Source organism: Melanotaenia boesemani, chromosome 20, assembly GCF_017639745.1.
Source record: "Melanotaenia boesemani isolate fMelBoe1 chromosome 20, fMelBoe1.pri, whole genome shotgun sequence".
Lineage (NCBI taxonomy): Eukaryota > Metazoa > Chordata > Actinopteri > Atheriniformes > Melanotaeniidae > Melanotaenia > Melanotaenia boesemani.
In genome coordinates, this window is record NC_055701.1 from 20,446,523 (window position 1) to 20,462,515 (window position 15,993).

General features: G+C 36.3%; 1 protein-coding gene across 1 annotated transcript; it reads left to right on the plus strand.

The window, feature by feature from the left end:
• Positions 1-9,626: 9,626 nt before the first annotated feature.
• Positions 9,627-15,731, plus strand: LOC121631627 (MAP3K12 binding inhibitory protein 1; the record flags this gene model as incomplete). The annotated part of the gene is made up of 9 exons (XM_041972632.1): positions 9,627-9,791; positions 10,593-10,709; positions 10,920-11,117; positions 11,665-11,761; positions 12,101-12,166; positions 12,416-12,574; positions 12,868-12,965; positions 14,898-14,936; positions 15,035-15,731. Coding segments are annotated over 9 exons (1,047 nt in total), but the record flags the coding sequence as incomplete, so codon positions are not given.
• Positions 15,732-15,993: the final 262 nt, after the last annotated feature.

Consider the following 15,993-nt stretch of genomic DNA (forward strand, 5'->3'; position numbering starts at 1 on the left):
GTTAAAATGTCGTGCTTCACCCCCATGATCAGCATGCTACCTTATCTTCTTTTTACACAATCTGAGTTGCTTTTACCAAAGGCCCACAACCTCTTGTTGGTTGCTATAGCATTTTCAAGCACCATTCTGCTAGATCCCAACCCCCACATAGACCTACTCTGCACACTTGTAATAAATTATCCTCAAGTGAAACTACTAAAAACGAGCTGGACCAAAAGCTGGACAGGGCCACTTTACTGAATCACACCTCATAAACATTTTCATTTTTGTGTGACTTGACCCCAAAGCTTTTATACAGTCAATCCATGTGTCTGGGTCTTTGAGAGCACATGGTTTAAACCCTGCCAACACTATGGGCCTACTGTTATTGCAGCTCTTATTCGCCTGCAGATGACTGATGTTATGCAACCACATTTTGCAACAAATCTGTAGGCGGCTGGATGCATCTCATGGAAAGCATCCTCCTTATTCTACAGCCTGAAGTGCAAACATATGGGCAAGTGAGAAAATGGCTCATTTGTTGATTAATTAAAGATGACACACACACACACCAAAACAAAAAAAGAAAAAAAGACCTACCAAAATGCACACCTTCCCAATGCTGTGGCACCAAGTTTAGTGGTGAACAAGTGGAAATCTGAACCAGCCTCTTTACTCTATGAGCCCCATCTTTGCCAAATTGAATGCAGATTGAAAATAATTTTTCAGCCCTTGACTTGAGCTATTCATTGCACTGAATTGGTTTTGCCACTGTCACATTGCCACACAAATGTAAATAAAGGTGTTTAAATCTTGAGCAAGTCCTTTAAATGATTATGCTGCTGTCATTTGAATGATTCTCTCTGATCTACACAGACATAAAAAATTGACAGTCTTATGTTTCTGTAAATTAAATACAAATTTAATCAACTGGCATGTCTTTGTTGGATTTAAACCATTTGCCATTGAAAAACAAAGCAGTTTTTTATTTTTTACCCATTATTTAAAAAGAAAAAAACCTTACATGTACTAAATTAATGTCAGCTAGCAACAAACTCTCTTCGAGCTCACCTCCTCTTGTGGTTTCCCAGTGCAGGACCAGTGCCTGCTGTGTTTTGGCAGGAAATCAATAAAGGGGGAAAATCTGTTCTAATCATCTGTACATTTACCATCACAATCAACAATCAAAGCCAAGACCTGAATCTTTATTTGTAGGCCTGAACTGAACAATTTTCCCACTGTGAAAGGCAAGCTAAATTAGAACCCTTGGTTCCTGTTAGTAGCTCTTAATGGCTCTGATTTGTGAACTGCTAAATGAGGTTATGTAAATTGATCCTGAATATAGGCAGAGGCCCCCAGGTGACAGGTGCAGCTGAAGGTGGGGGCAGGGATGCTGACATGAAATGGGGAGAGGGGAGTTATATGGCAAGATATATTTACAGAGGCACAAATTTGTAGACTGAAGTTGGTCTGATAGATAGATAGATAGATAGATAGATAGATAGATAGATAGATAGATAGATAGATAGATAGATAGATAGATAGATAGATAGATAGATAGATAGATAGATAGATAGATAGATAGATAGATAGATAGATAGATAGATAGATAGATAGATAGATAGACAATACAACTGTTTCAACAATCATATTTTTCCACCCATTTATGAATACTAATGACATTGTTTGTGAAAATTAGGGTGAAATTAATGGATTATAAAAACATTTGTAAATTTGAATTCATATCCCCCATTTGATGTCTCAAGACCCACAGTGTGGTCCAGATCCCTATTGAAAGAAATATTTATATAAATTTAGCATTTAAATAGATATGGTCTGTCTGCAATTGTTCTCTTTTTTAATGAATTTGTATACAAATTTCATCTTTTTGTTTGGCACATTTAAATAAAAACATGTTTATACACAAAAATAATTAATATTTCAAAATGTTTGTTATTATTATTACCATTATCAACATCAATCATCATTATTTGTTTGTTTGTTTCCTTGTTTGATTTCAAAGTGGGGTTGTGTGTGGTACATATAAGAGGTCAGTGTTTTTCCCGTAGTAGACAGCAGTCAGAGCCCTTGTCAGTTTTCTAAATGGGGGACCTAAAACTGAAAGCTACTCAGAAGTGAGTCAACTGTGGAGTGAATTTTTCATGACTCAAACCTAAATAAAGTCATAGTGGTTTGAGTGAGAGCTATGTTGTGGAAATTTACCCTGCCTCACTTCTGCACCAGACAGTTGTTTATACTGTCTCAACTGCAGAATATCCTGTAGCAACGCAGACTGCAGTGCTTTCAACAGTAGTCCTGTTTGCAACACCATGTGGCAGTATCACCTATACGTGTTACTTGGACCAGCTTAGTATAACTGGCAGAGTATATTTAACACATATTATGGGCAGAAAGGAAAAAAAATGTTATATGGCATGTCTGCTGGTTCAAAATTGTAAAATGTTGATGACTTTCTGAGGTACATAATCAAAAACTAAAATTCCTACAGTTTTAGGCTCCATAGACATTACATGCCTACATTTCCCTTTGTAAATTGTGACATGCTTGACTTTAACATGATGTGAAATTAAAAAAAAAATTCAATTGCACATTTACTACACTTTCAAAAATATTTTTACACAGACTGAAGAGGGTGGAGAGAGATTATTTTCCATATGTCATTTTAGAGAACTATCTGACCCAATAATGTCCTACAACTATTCACCTTTTTACAAAAAATGATATGATTCAGAATATATATAAATTAAACTATGGTTTGGTTTAGAGATAAAAAAAAAAAACAAATGACTAGGCTTACAATATTAATTGGCACATTATCCCAGATTGTCATTGTGTCACCTGAATGATTCCTTAGAAAAAAACCAGTGGTTAAAAAACAAACGAACAAACAAATAAAAAAATAATAAAAAAAAAATATCCTCTTAGAATTTACACCTTTAATTGTGACTCTTTTGTATCTTATACATGTGGACAACCATACTTGTTACACATGTTTTTGTAAGACTGTTGATTTTAATTCTGAAAGTGCATCATGATGGGATGAATTTGTTTTAAACGGTGAAGTTGTAAATATAGAACCTAAATACTTCTTTCCCCACCTCTAATGTTTTTACTTTGACAGTTCTATATAAAACTGGCTCCCCAACTACAACAACACTTTCATTTGTCGCTTGTTTATCATTTATGCATCAGAAATATCTCATGTGTTGCTCAGTGCATCCGTGCTGGCAGACGGCCATGATTCAGATGGCTCTCTATGGTTCTGACTGAGGATGTTATAACAAGGAAACTATCAACATACAGCCTCTCAGGGAAAGACTGCTGAGTGATTGGAGCACTCTGACTCATTGCACTTCACTGCAGCCATTTAGGCACTGTTGAGTACTGTCTCAGCTACATGGACGACAATGTAGGCAAATTAAAAGTTGACACTGAAAATCGTGGTCATTCTTTACCTGAAACATGAGAGCTGACCAGTGGTGGATTGTAACTAAATATTGTCCCTGAAATGATGTAAAGTACATATTACAAATTTAACTTCTAACTATCTAACTAACTAACTATCACACTGATTTCAGGAACACAAAGGCTTCAACTCTTCATAATATCCCTGAGGATATGGTGGCTGAATTACATGAATAGTTTATTATCTATGATTACAAATATAAATTGTTTATTTTTTTTAACTGATACACATCCAGCTGAAACTACAATATTAAACAAATACATTTATACATCATATCTCATTAGCATAACAAACAAACCTGATAAACCTACAAATAGCCTGTTACATTTTTATATAATGACATGAAGTTACATTTCTGTTGGCTTGCACATTGAGCTGTGTATGATGTATCATACACAGCTATGCTCTACTGCACCTATCAGAACTAATTCCATTCTCTTGTGAAGAAAGAGATTAAATAAAAAATACTTTATTTATCCCAGAGTGAAATTTTAATGTTGTATTGATTTTTTTCAAATAAAAACTATAATAATAATTATTATTATTAATAATAATAAAATAGTAGAGAATGAAGGACATCGTTCCAGAGGATGGTAAATACTGGCAAGAATTATCTCTGGTACCTTTCTGTCTTGCATTGGAGTTAAAGAAGTCTTTTACTGAACATACCTTGTTGTTTCTTCACTGTATTGTGAAGCAGATGTGAAGAATCTTCCATTATTTTCAGCAACTTGTGCAGCAATCTTTTCTGGACAAGCAGCTCCAGTTATTCCCAGCAAGAACCAGCCTTCTTGATCAGTTTTTTAGAGTCTCTGGCTCTGATGCTGCTGCTCCAACAAATGATGCAAAGCTTATTGCACTTTCTACAACAAACTCATAGAAGATGTGCAACATTTTGGTGCAATAATCTCAGCTTCCATGGGACGTGGAGTATGCTCTGTACTTTCTTGTCCTTCCTCTGTGTTGCATTTCCAGTCTAGTCTATTGTCCAGCTGAACTCCAAGGTTCCTCTACCACCTCCACCTCTTCACCCAGGATGTAAACAGTGTTTAGTTTACGCCTGTTCCTCCTGAAGTCAGCAGTTGTCTTTTTTGTATTGTTTGCGCTTAAGATGAGGTGATTATTTACCTACCATCTCACAAACTGACTGACCAGTTCTCCATACTCAGCTTTTTCTCCATCACTGATACTCCCCACAACTGCAGTCATCAGAGTATTTCTGCAGATGACAGGATTCATAGTTGTACTGGAAGTCTGAAGCACAGTGTGAAGAGAAATAGTGAGTGTACACTCCTTAGTGGTGCTCCGTTGTTGCTGACCACCATCTCAGACACACAACCTTTAAGTATTACAAACTTTGGTTTGTTGGTCATAAATAAATTGGTTATATTATGATATCATCCGGAGGAGCAACTGGTGGTTGTACAACTGGTAAGTTAACCTTTGTTTGGTGATTTTTGTCAGTTGTTTGATCTTATTACTTTGTAAGATTGGAAAAAGGTCAAAATGAAATCATACTTTATAGACAACCAAAGACAGCTATAATAAAATAAATAAATAAATAAAAAAAACATTTGAGCATATGCCAAGCTAGGACCTCTCAAATTGGCCCATATGTGCACATGAACTTGTACAAAGCTGATTGAGAGGTTTCACTTGGAAACTCTCAAGTGCTGCAGATTTGTATGCTGTTGCCCACTGGAAATTTGGTAGGAACAGGAGTGTGCAATAGTAAAATCAGGTTAATAATTTTACAAGGATCCTTAGCACTTTGCCCACATCATTAATTCTCTTCATAGTCAGAAGTGGTTTAAAACAATAACCCACCTACTACCTGCATGGATAATTTTGTACAGAGCTGGGCTTGCATAAATGTGAAGAGTAAAAAGCTAAAGACAGTTTTCTGTTTGCCTTTGATGCGTGTTTAGTTTCCTAGTGACATGGCAGCAACTACGAGCCAATACACAGGCGATTGATGTAAAAATAAACAGATCAGTCACAGATTCTTTCAGTGGAAGTTTAATTTCTTTTTATTGTTAAGCAACATTTGCAAGCATGTAATCATTTGCACCCAGCAGAAAGACCAGGGATTAATAAAAGATTTCAAAAAATATTTCTTAACAAATTTTTAATATATTTTTTACTAGTGAACAAATAATTAGAACTGACTTTTCATTTTAGCAAGATACAGAATTTAACCTGAAGAGTCCTTACTTTTTCCTCTTGCTCTATTTGTTAATTATGATCAGTAATTTTGGCTGAATATTTTAATGCCTAAAAGATCTTCTATAAAAATTAGGATCAACATTCACAGTCTTCTCATGATAATTTCTAATCACACTGCAGATCCCTTCACTGTGATCATGTTGACAACCACTGCGTGAAAGTCCTGTCACACAAATTTGGCCGTCTTATTAAAATATATTTGAATTAGCATACTACACTGTGATATTTTTTATGATGATTATTCAAGCCATGGCTATCAACAATCAGTCCTTCAGTATAGGAAGGTCAGGCTCAAGCCCACAAGAAAGGAATATGTTTAATTATCCCTCTCTTAGGGAAATGAGACAAAAGCTTCCCACTGCAATCCACTCGTTTCTTCACAATGTGCTCCCTCTTTCCCCTGACCCTCCTGTCTGGCCTTTACTCTGTCTCATGCTCTGTCAACATCGTCTGCCACAGTGGAGAACAGAGGCTCAAAAGCAGACCTTTTTACTTTCCTGCAGGTGGCTGATGTGACTAAGGCAGCAACAATCCCTCTTCACTTGCATCTCTCCACCCCCAGCACCACCTTGTTCACATTCTTGTGAACCAAAGAATAAAGTTGCACTTTAGTAGCTACCACAGAAGACCTCAAACAAATCTTTACAATTCGAGCAAATCTAAAAAGATAAATGAATGAATGAAAGATTAATTAATTCATTCATTAAACAAATAAAAACTAAATGAAAGTAAAAATATTGAGAAAACACATTTTTTATACAAACTGTAAGGGTAATATTTGCTGTTTGTGATTAAAACAATGTCATGTATGAGATTATTTATTCTTATCTTTATTTTGTTTGGATGTTCTTTTTCTAAAATATTATGTGTAGTAAACAACTGTGTGTTTTTTTTTGGGGGGGGGGGGGGTTGTTCTTTATAATATTGGTTGTATGAAATGTTGCATTGTTATTTTTTCGGTCACATTTTTTCTGTTTTGTCATTGCATTCTATGTTTTACTATAGTTTTGTGCACTGGATGGCTTAAACCACTGCTACACAGACCTCATTGTTTCATGACTTTTCAGACTTCATTGCACAGACTTTATGTATAAGTCACGTTTCACTGATAGCAAAAAAGACACTTAAAGCAAACAGCTTTAAGCTAAATCACATGTTTTACCATTGTTTCTTTAACATTATTGGTCATTTAGCTTTGTGCATCATCATCACATCTGATGGTTTTAAAACCTCCGCCAAGGTGGAGGTCATGTATTCAGTGGCATTGGTTTGTCTGTCTGTTAGCAACATAACTCAAAAAGTTATGGACGGATTTTGATTAAGTTTTCAGTGAACCTCAGAAAGGGAATAAGGAACTGCAGCGTGCTAGTCAGCTTCAGTCTATATTCATCTTCTTATTTTTAAAAGTGTCCCTATGGTGAGATAGGGATGATTTTGCCATCAGAGCTTCTAACTAAAAAAATATGCCCACAATCATTAGAAAAAAAAAATTAATAAAAAAATTAAATGGCTTGCTAGAGGTCTGCACTCCCTTAATACTTCTGGTTACCTTTGCATCCTCTTCATAGAATGTAAGCAGTTTGGACAAATATTACCCATGTAGGTAGTTAGTGAGATAATACTACATCAATGTTACATTATGATTAAGAGCATGGTGAGCATCAAAGGTACATTACACGCTGCATTCACTTGTAGTTGGGCATCTTGGTTTTACCCAGATAAAAGTCAGTTTACTCAAAATATTTGTAAGAATATAATTATCTACTTTTGGGGGTACCTTCCAGGACATAAAATCAGATGAATAACTGTAGATTACATATTACACTATGTTACTGCATGACCAGATTTCAACCAAGTTCTAGCTGTCCTCAGATTTGACTCCACAATATTACTGTCATGCAGAGGAGTTCATTATTGGTTTGATGGCTGCAGGGGTCCTGCAAGTTTTGTGTTTTATTCAGATGCAACTTAACTTAAGTTTTGCTGCCAAGTTATGTTTACATGTAAAAGGCTTCCTTCCAGCAACCCTTCCAAATGAGCCATCTTCATTTAGTCTATTTCATCTATCATTAGCATTTATTATGCTAATCCATTCAGTAGAGTCTCAGATGAAGCTCTTGGATTTTTTTTGTTTGTTTGTTTGTTTCTGAGCATTGCAAATTGTGAACGTTGGGGTGAAACTTGCTGGGATGTTCACTCCTGGGAAGACTTAATGTTTTCCACTTGTGAATAGTCTTTCTAATAATCATCACTAGAATTATGGACTGTTTAGAAATGGCTTTATAACCATTACCAGACTGATGGGCAGCAATAATTGCTTTTCTGAGGTTTCCTTCTTTGCATTGTGTTAACACACACCTGCATGCTCCAAACCAGATTTGCTTTTGTAGAGATGTTCATACTTGCTGATGGCCAGTTAATCGTGTTCATTTGATCAACAGCACCTATCTGCGACTTTCATTCTTAATTCAAATGGAAACAGAAAAAAGCTATACTTGTCACATTTTGGGGGGGGGGAGTATTCTTGCAATGGAATATTTTATGAGTCATAATCAATTATTTAAGTATTCTAAACATTTCTTAATATTTCTGTCTGTTTCCAGTTTTTACACAATTATTCAAAGATCTGAACAGCAAAGGAACATCAGGTGAGAAAAGTGTGAATATCTGCAAAGTGGTTTAAAAGGTTCAAGCAGGAAGTTTCAAATAGTTTTAGCTCATAGAAGTGCTTTAAGACTGAATGAAAAAAAAACCCCAATTCACAGCTCTTGGGTCTGCAGCCAGCCAAATTAAATGAGCAGTTTTTTAATTTCTGTGCTTCTTGCTGTGTGGGAACATTCAGCAACTGCTCAGCATGTCAAACCATGTCAAGTGTTACAGTTCCCTTCCTGTTTTAGGGGGGAAATATCACCCCACAGATGAATCAAACCAAAAAGGCTTGTCTTCAGACCCCTTCCTAAAATGATTAACCCTTCTAAAGAGCATTATTGAGTTTTGAGGGGTTGTGCCGTCTCTTTGCCTGTAATTGTTCTTTTTCTGTTGTTTCCTTCATCAGTCTCTCTTCATTATATGAAAAGAAGAGAAAAATGTCTGAATAGAGGAGGGAGATTTTCCCACAGTCACTCAACTCAGAAAAATACGCCATTGTAGCCAGGTTCCCATCCCAGTGCCCTGCTGCACAGTCTGCCATGGCTAGAGGGACAATCGAGCGACCAATCATTCTTTGGTTTGAAAACTAAGTGAGGAAGAAAACAGTTGCAGCTATACATTTTCATTACTAATGTCAACAAGTAGTGAGGTAGTTTATCTTACTACAAATATAATTCTTACATGATATACTAAAAATATATAAATATATAAATAGGCCTTAAAAAGTTAATAAATAAAAAAAGTAATTGCTTGGGTAAACACAGACAAATGTAAATGCACCTTTTGGAGCATCACTCATGTTGTATTTAAAAAATTAATAAAATAAAACATTTAACTTTAAGTTGTTTTTTGTTGTGTTTTTTCTTGCTTTTTTAAACTTCTAATGACAAGAAAAGTTGTCTTTCTTGCTAAAGGCTGTGTTGAAAGTACCAGCAATACTGTTGACACAGTGCAATAACAACAACAACAAGAATAATCATAACAATAATAATAATAATAATAATAATAATAATAATAATAATAATAATAATAATATTATATTATATTATAATTATTATTAATTTATTATTATTATTATTATTACATTTGTGTTGTTAAATCCTACAAATAATCTGAGTAAGCAATTAATGTAAGTGACTAGTAATTCAAATTATATCTCAAAGTGCGCTCAAAACTGAAAAGTACACGCTTCTGTCGGGTTTGAACCGCCACACTGTGTGCGTGTGCGCATGTGTTAGAGAGTCTCGAATCCTGTTTCCGCGCCGTCACCGCCTCTCCGTTCTAACCAATCAGCGCACAGTATTCTCTGACGTTGAACAACAATGGCGGATTCAATGATTCAACCAAGCTAAGTGGAAACGATGCTCCTCCCAGTGAATTTACTAAAATGTCCAGCCACAGGGAGTGTATGCTGGCGATACTGAGGCTGCTTGCAGATTTCGGAAAAGAGGTGGGTTTGGATTGTTTAAACTGTGACGATCTGGAAAGAGCGTCTCTCAGTCCGAGTTGTTGCTACATGCTAATGTTTTTAGCAGCCTGATGTATTAGCATGCTTTACTTGGGAAGACCCACGGTTCATTCTTCGTTAAATTACCCTGTAGTCAAACCATGGTTCCTATAAGTAAGTCGCAGCAAAGTTATCGTGAGAATCTGCCCGCATAAGCTGATGTAATGCAGTTGGGCATGCATTCAGACTGGGTTTCATGCACTTACTCTTATCAGTTTAAGGATTTAATTCAAGCTTTATCACCGGTATCCTACTGTCCTTTGCCATTTTTTTGTGATCGTATATTCTTGTAACCTTTGTTTAATATCAATCCAATAAACATTAACATATTAAAACAACTTCCTTGTGTTATTTCGTATTTGAATTAGGTGATCAATTGGTCCTCTTTTTGTTGTAGTAAAGCTGTAATAACGTATACAATGAAAATACAGTAATGAGTATTAGTACTGTTCCACGTTGTCCAAAAGTATAAACTGACTTACTCTGTTTTTCATGAACTGTTTCTGAAGCTGAAGTATAAATACAACTGGTACAGTTTTTCAAGTAAAGTGCTCTAAATTTAATTACTTACTTTTTTCATATCAGTGGAAACAGAAATATAAACAATTTGAAATAATTTTAATTAAAAGTAGTAAATAAAATAAAAACTCAATGGTTCACATATTATCAGCCTATTTGATAATAAAAATGTATTTAAATTTAATTGATAAATGAGTAAATGTTCTGTCTTTCTTTTAAATGAAGCTCAAATTAGGTGATGCTGCATTGAGAATAGAAGTCAACCCCAACGCTGTGAATCTTTCATCATCTCCAGCTGCTCATTTCTATGGCTGTTTGCAACAACATATCACAAAATTGCAGGTAACAATTTTGGGTGTTTTCCGGTTAATATAATACAAACGTGTATTAAATTACATCATTCAACTGTGTTAGGTTTAAATGAACTTCACAAATAGATTTGAATTATTACAATTACATCAGAATTTGAAATAGTGAAAATATATTTCAAAGTGTGTCATTATTTTCATTCGAATTAGTTTTTGATATTGTGCTTCAACTGTTTTTATTAAGGCTGTTTCAGAAATCCTAAAGCCAGTGGTGGATGCTGAAGCTGTTACACCTGTAACAGACAACACATTGGATGAAGCTGTCACATCATCCTCAGTCAAAGAGCACACAGTTGAGCACCATCATCACAGCTCAGAGGCTGCAGAGAGCAAGACTACGGCTGATGACGTCAGGATTCAGATCAGAGCGGGAAAGTCAGAGGTTGGTCTCCATCAGCAGACCTGTCAGCTGTTCTGGCCGTGACATTTTAGAGTCCTCTTCACACTCTGTCAAGCAAATGAATAATCATAAGTAATTGCTCCCAAGGATGTGCACATGACGTAAAGCAAATGGCTGATGAAGACCTGATAAGCCAGGTTCGGCAGAGGATAAGGGGTCCTTTAGTGCTGTGTTGGGGTAGAACAGACCACGTTGCTGGAGGGTTTGAGAGAGGGCCAGGTCCTTGATGGATTATGAAGTGGATGCTCATTACTCTGAGATTGCATGTGGATGAAGGACAAGAGGCCCCATTCTGTTGTGCATTTATTTTAGTAGCCAAGCAAACAGCATTCATATACTGTCATTTGATGGCAAGCAATTCTACTTTTTTGGCTCCCTAGAATAATTTCATATGCTGCATTTTTCATTTCACGTTGGCCCCCAACTTACTGACATTAGGCTGGCAAAACATTACACTCTTCATGCCTATCAGTAGCTCATCATTCCATTGTACCCTTTTATCTGTGTTGTGTCTTTATTGTAACCCCAGATTGAGCGAAGGATATCTGCATTTATGGAACGCAAGCAGATGGAGATCAATGAAAACAATGTGCGCGAGTTTTGCAACGTGATCGACTGCAATCAGGGTGAGAATGGGAGAGAGGTTGGGGGGCAGGGTGGAAAGGGAGCCTGCACACAGATTGCCAATGTTTGGGAGAGAGCTGATTTCCACAGGCGAGAGGTCAGCCTGAACTACTCCAAGAGTGCGGCTGAAGTAGCTAACACACTCGGCCTCAAAACACAACCTGCTCGGTCCAGAAAAACATTAAAACAGAGGACCTTTTTGGAAATCAAAGCCCGTGAGAGACACCAGAAATTTGGAGAAGCTGCAGTTCAAGTGTCACATATATACACTTTTTCTCTAATGACATTTAATAACATTTTAAAATTCTAACGACAGTTTTTATTGATTTGATCTTCTGTAGAGGACAGCTGTGCTAGAACAGATGCCGTATTCACCCCTTACCCAGGTTTTAAAAGCCACGTAAAAGGTAAGAAAATCTCATGTTTTGTTGCAGTTACAGACCACTAGAGCTTTTTAAAGCATGAATTTAAAAAATATGGATAAATACATTCTTCATGAGAGAAAAAAAAACCTTTAGATGCAGACAGGCCAAAGGAAGCACAAGGAAAATGGATGTTAATTTCTAAATGTATTGTAAAACCCAACAGACCAGATATCTCTTGATATTACTGAGTTATAGCCCTTTTTTTGTTGTTGTTGTTCCTTGGTTGGGCAGTCACACGAGTTGTCAACACTTACGGGCCGCAGACTCGTGGCGGGGGAGTCCAAGGAGAGACTGGGGAGCAGCAGAGGGGGACAACGGCAAGAGAATGTGGAAATGTAGCTATAGAGGAGCGACTCCAGAACATCGAAACTCACCTGAAACTCTCATCGGGTGAGAGTAGTAGAAAAAAATAGTCAATTAAAGTGTCTGACATCATTCTAAAAAACCATTGAACTGAACATTTTTAATGATCGTACCTTTCTATTATAAATTATAGAAGACGCAAGACAGTTTTTTTAGTTTTCAGTAATCCATTTCTGCAAGATAACAGTTGTTATTTAACGGTTTGGTATTGTGTTGCTGTTCTTTACACTGAGAACTTTCTTACCCTAGTATCATTAATAAGTTATTCATATACACAGTTGCAAGTATGTTGACTGTTCAAACCCTTTTTTCTTCCTCAGTGGGACCAGTCCCATTTAGTGTCTACCAGAGACTCAAAAAGCTCGAGGATCGTATCTTGGAGCTGGAGGGACTGTCTCCTGAGTACTTTCAGTCCACGGTGAGTCCTCTAGCTTGAGTATACAGGTCATACAGCTTTGTTCAAGGGATTCACTTATACACAGTTTACCATTTTTGTTTTTTAGTCAGTTTATCACAAGATTTTTTAATGTGGCAGATTTAATAAAATTAACCTTATTAAAGATAACATCTGTGTCTCTGGAACAGATTTCTCTCTGCACAGGCAAATCTGTGATCCAAATATAACCTAAAGGCACATAAGCAGCACCTGTGACTTATTTGCCCACTTCTACATCTCAGTTTCCACTCTGTAGTCCAGATATGCATAATATTTAACTGCACCTACTTAAGAGACAGAATATCTATATGATTTTATACAGTTAGGGCAGCTGGTAATGCATCATCTTGTGTGTCTGAAACAAATCCTTATAATATCACACTACGAGTCGCTGCATCATTTATACCTCTTGTGTTTGTACTAATGTAAGCTAGTTCAGCTAGCTCAAAACACATCCAGGTACACCTAAAATTCCTTTTATTTAAATATTTAGACTTGAGAAACAGGTGGACTGCTGAAGACCTGGATTTTGGGTTGAGCTTCATTGGAGAATAACAGGAAGTCAATTGACTTTTTCTGGACCTAGCTAGTTTGCATTGTGATTTAAGTCATAAGTCTCTGAATTTTTCAAGGATGTTAATTTGAGGTCTATTTAAGAATAATTGGAACTCTCCCCATACTTTCCATATATTACTTTGTATTATTAGGCAGAAAAAAAAACTTATGAAACAATCTGCAAAATATTAAATCCACAAATCCTAACATCCTGTTTTACTTTTTTCATCTTATGTGAGACACAGGGAAAATATTTGAGACAGAGTGTTGCAAGAAGCTCTCAATGGGTATATTTAAAAGCGTTTGTTGTTGAAACTGGCATGTAGAATATTGGGCTACTGTTGGACAGATTTTTTCAAATTTAAATCTACTTGTCAAGAGCAGTTTGTGGGTGTTGTAGACCATGATGGAGCTTCCTTTATGATGCTTCTGTACTTCAACACGTCTCACTCCTCAAGTTACCCTTAAGTTTATTTGAAGCAACAATGCATTGCCTTTATTTACATTTACTTTAATGTTTAGGTGAAGGTTTATTTGAGAAATGACAACTTTTCAGTGTTTTTCAGAGAAGCACAGACTCAAAATGTGCCTGTAGATTTAATGGACTTTATATTCGAACCTGTTAGAGATCAGCAGAGTCACAGAGGCTAATTCCCTAATATCAAGGATTCCGTCCAGTGTGTTAGTTATCCAAGTGTGCTTGAGATGCTGCATGTCTCTTCACAGTGGTATTTCTCTGCACAGCATGCTTCTTCTGTGAGTGCTGCTCTCCATCTGCTTTTGACTCACTGCATGTTTGTGTGAGCAGAGCTGGAGATGTTGAGTGTCTTTGAATAAACTGATGAGGATGGGGTTCTTTTATATTTGATCCCCTCAACATCCCCGTTTATTTCTTATTCCTTTTCTTTCAGTGTTTGTTGAACATAGTTGGCCCGCGATTCTAGGGACAAGCAGTAAAGGAGGCTTCTTTATCCTCCATGTGGTTTTACATGTAGAATCGAAGATACATAATTAAAAGAAATTACTTTGAGATGTTCGAGACATCTTTTGTTCCAGTTTAACCAAGGACTCTGGCTGAATGTTGCTCCCTTGTCTCGTTTCCTATGTGCTTTTTGATTGTCAAACACTTGATAAAATAAAAATCCATTTAAAAAAAAAAAACAGTTTTAAATGGAAACAGTTCTTTCATTCTGCAGCATTGTGCAGTCTTTGCTTGTATAAATGCTCTTCTGCAGACATTTGGAAATTACCGGCCTAAACTTTCATTTCCGAGCATAAACTAGAACCTCAGTATGCCTCTTTAAGTAAAGCCTGCTTACAAACTGCCCTAACAACGGCTTATGTGTCCTGGTTTTGTAGAGTCACCTGCACAAGCGACCAAAAACATCCCCTGCTCAGGTTAGTACTTTTACTGTTTCCCCTCACTGTACTTTGTAAGTGGAGGTCAGTCCCCCACTCACAACCTACAAACATCACCCTTTTTATTTGTCCTTCAGGCCTGCAGTTTGACAGAGCTGGATGAGAAGATCAGTGCAGTGAAAGCAGCTTTACTGAAGAGGGTGACTGAATTTGGGCCTGGATATGGAACAGATTGCCCACTATGATACATACGCACAAACCCAACATAATTCTTGCATTCAGTGTGTATCACCTGTGTTGTTTATCTCCCCTCTCTAATTCTCAGTATTTGTTATTAAAAGGGTCACCATTTTGGAAATTGATGTCATAATAGAAACACCTACAGCAGCTGGTAAGCTTTGTTAAGCAAGCAGGTCACGGTTTACGCTCGTTGGGTCATATGTTAAACCCTTTGTAGTATTTTCCAAGGTCAGCTTTGTATATTTTTAAATGATTCCAGGTTTTAGACTGTACCCAGTGATTTCCCTTATGCAGCATGCGCCATGTGATCACATGGCACTATCCCAGTGTCAGTGCTAGTGATGCTGGTTTGGACCTGTTGCACATTAAAAATAAACGACCCTCTAATGATGAATAAATCATTTTCAATTAATGTTTTGTTCATTTGTTTGTTTTTTACTACATTGTTTGTTTTCTGTAGAAATATATATGATAATACAATAAAGACAAAGAGCCTTTTCATACTGATTTCACAACAGCTGAGACTTTGGAGCATTTGTGTTATTAATGACAAAAAATAAAATATTTCCAGAATATTTTCATTGTTAAAAATATCATTTTAAATGTGTCTGTGTGATTTTCTTTTATTGGATGAAAACTTGAATTTGTAATTTAATCATGGCTTAGATGTTAACTGTAAAAATGTAACCTAATCAAAGTGAATCACATTTGAAATCAGTCTGATTATTTTATCTAACAATCATTTGAGCCATAAATTTGCAACATCTCAACATCCGATGTGTCATCTTTAGATGTTCTGTAATTTTATAATCAATTATGTGAAATCTCAAAAATATTTGTTATTCAGTTCTACCTC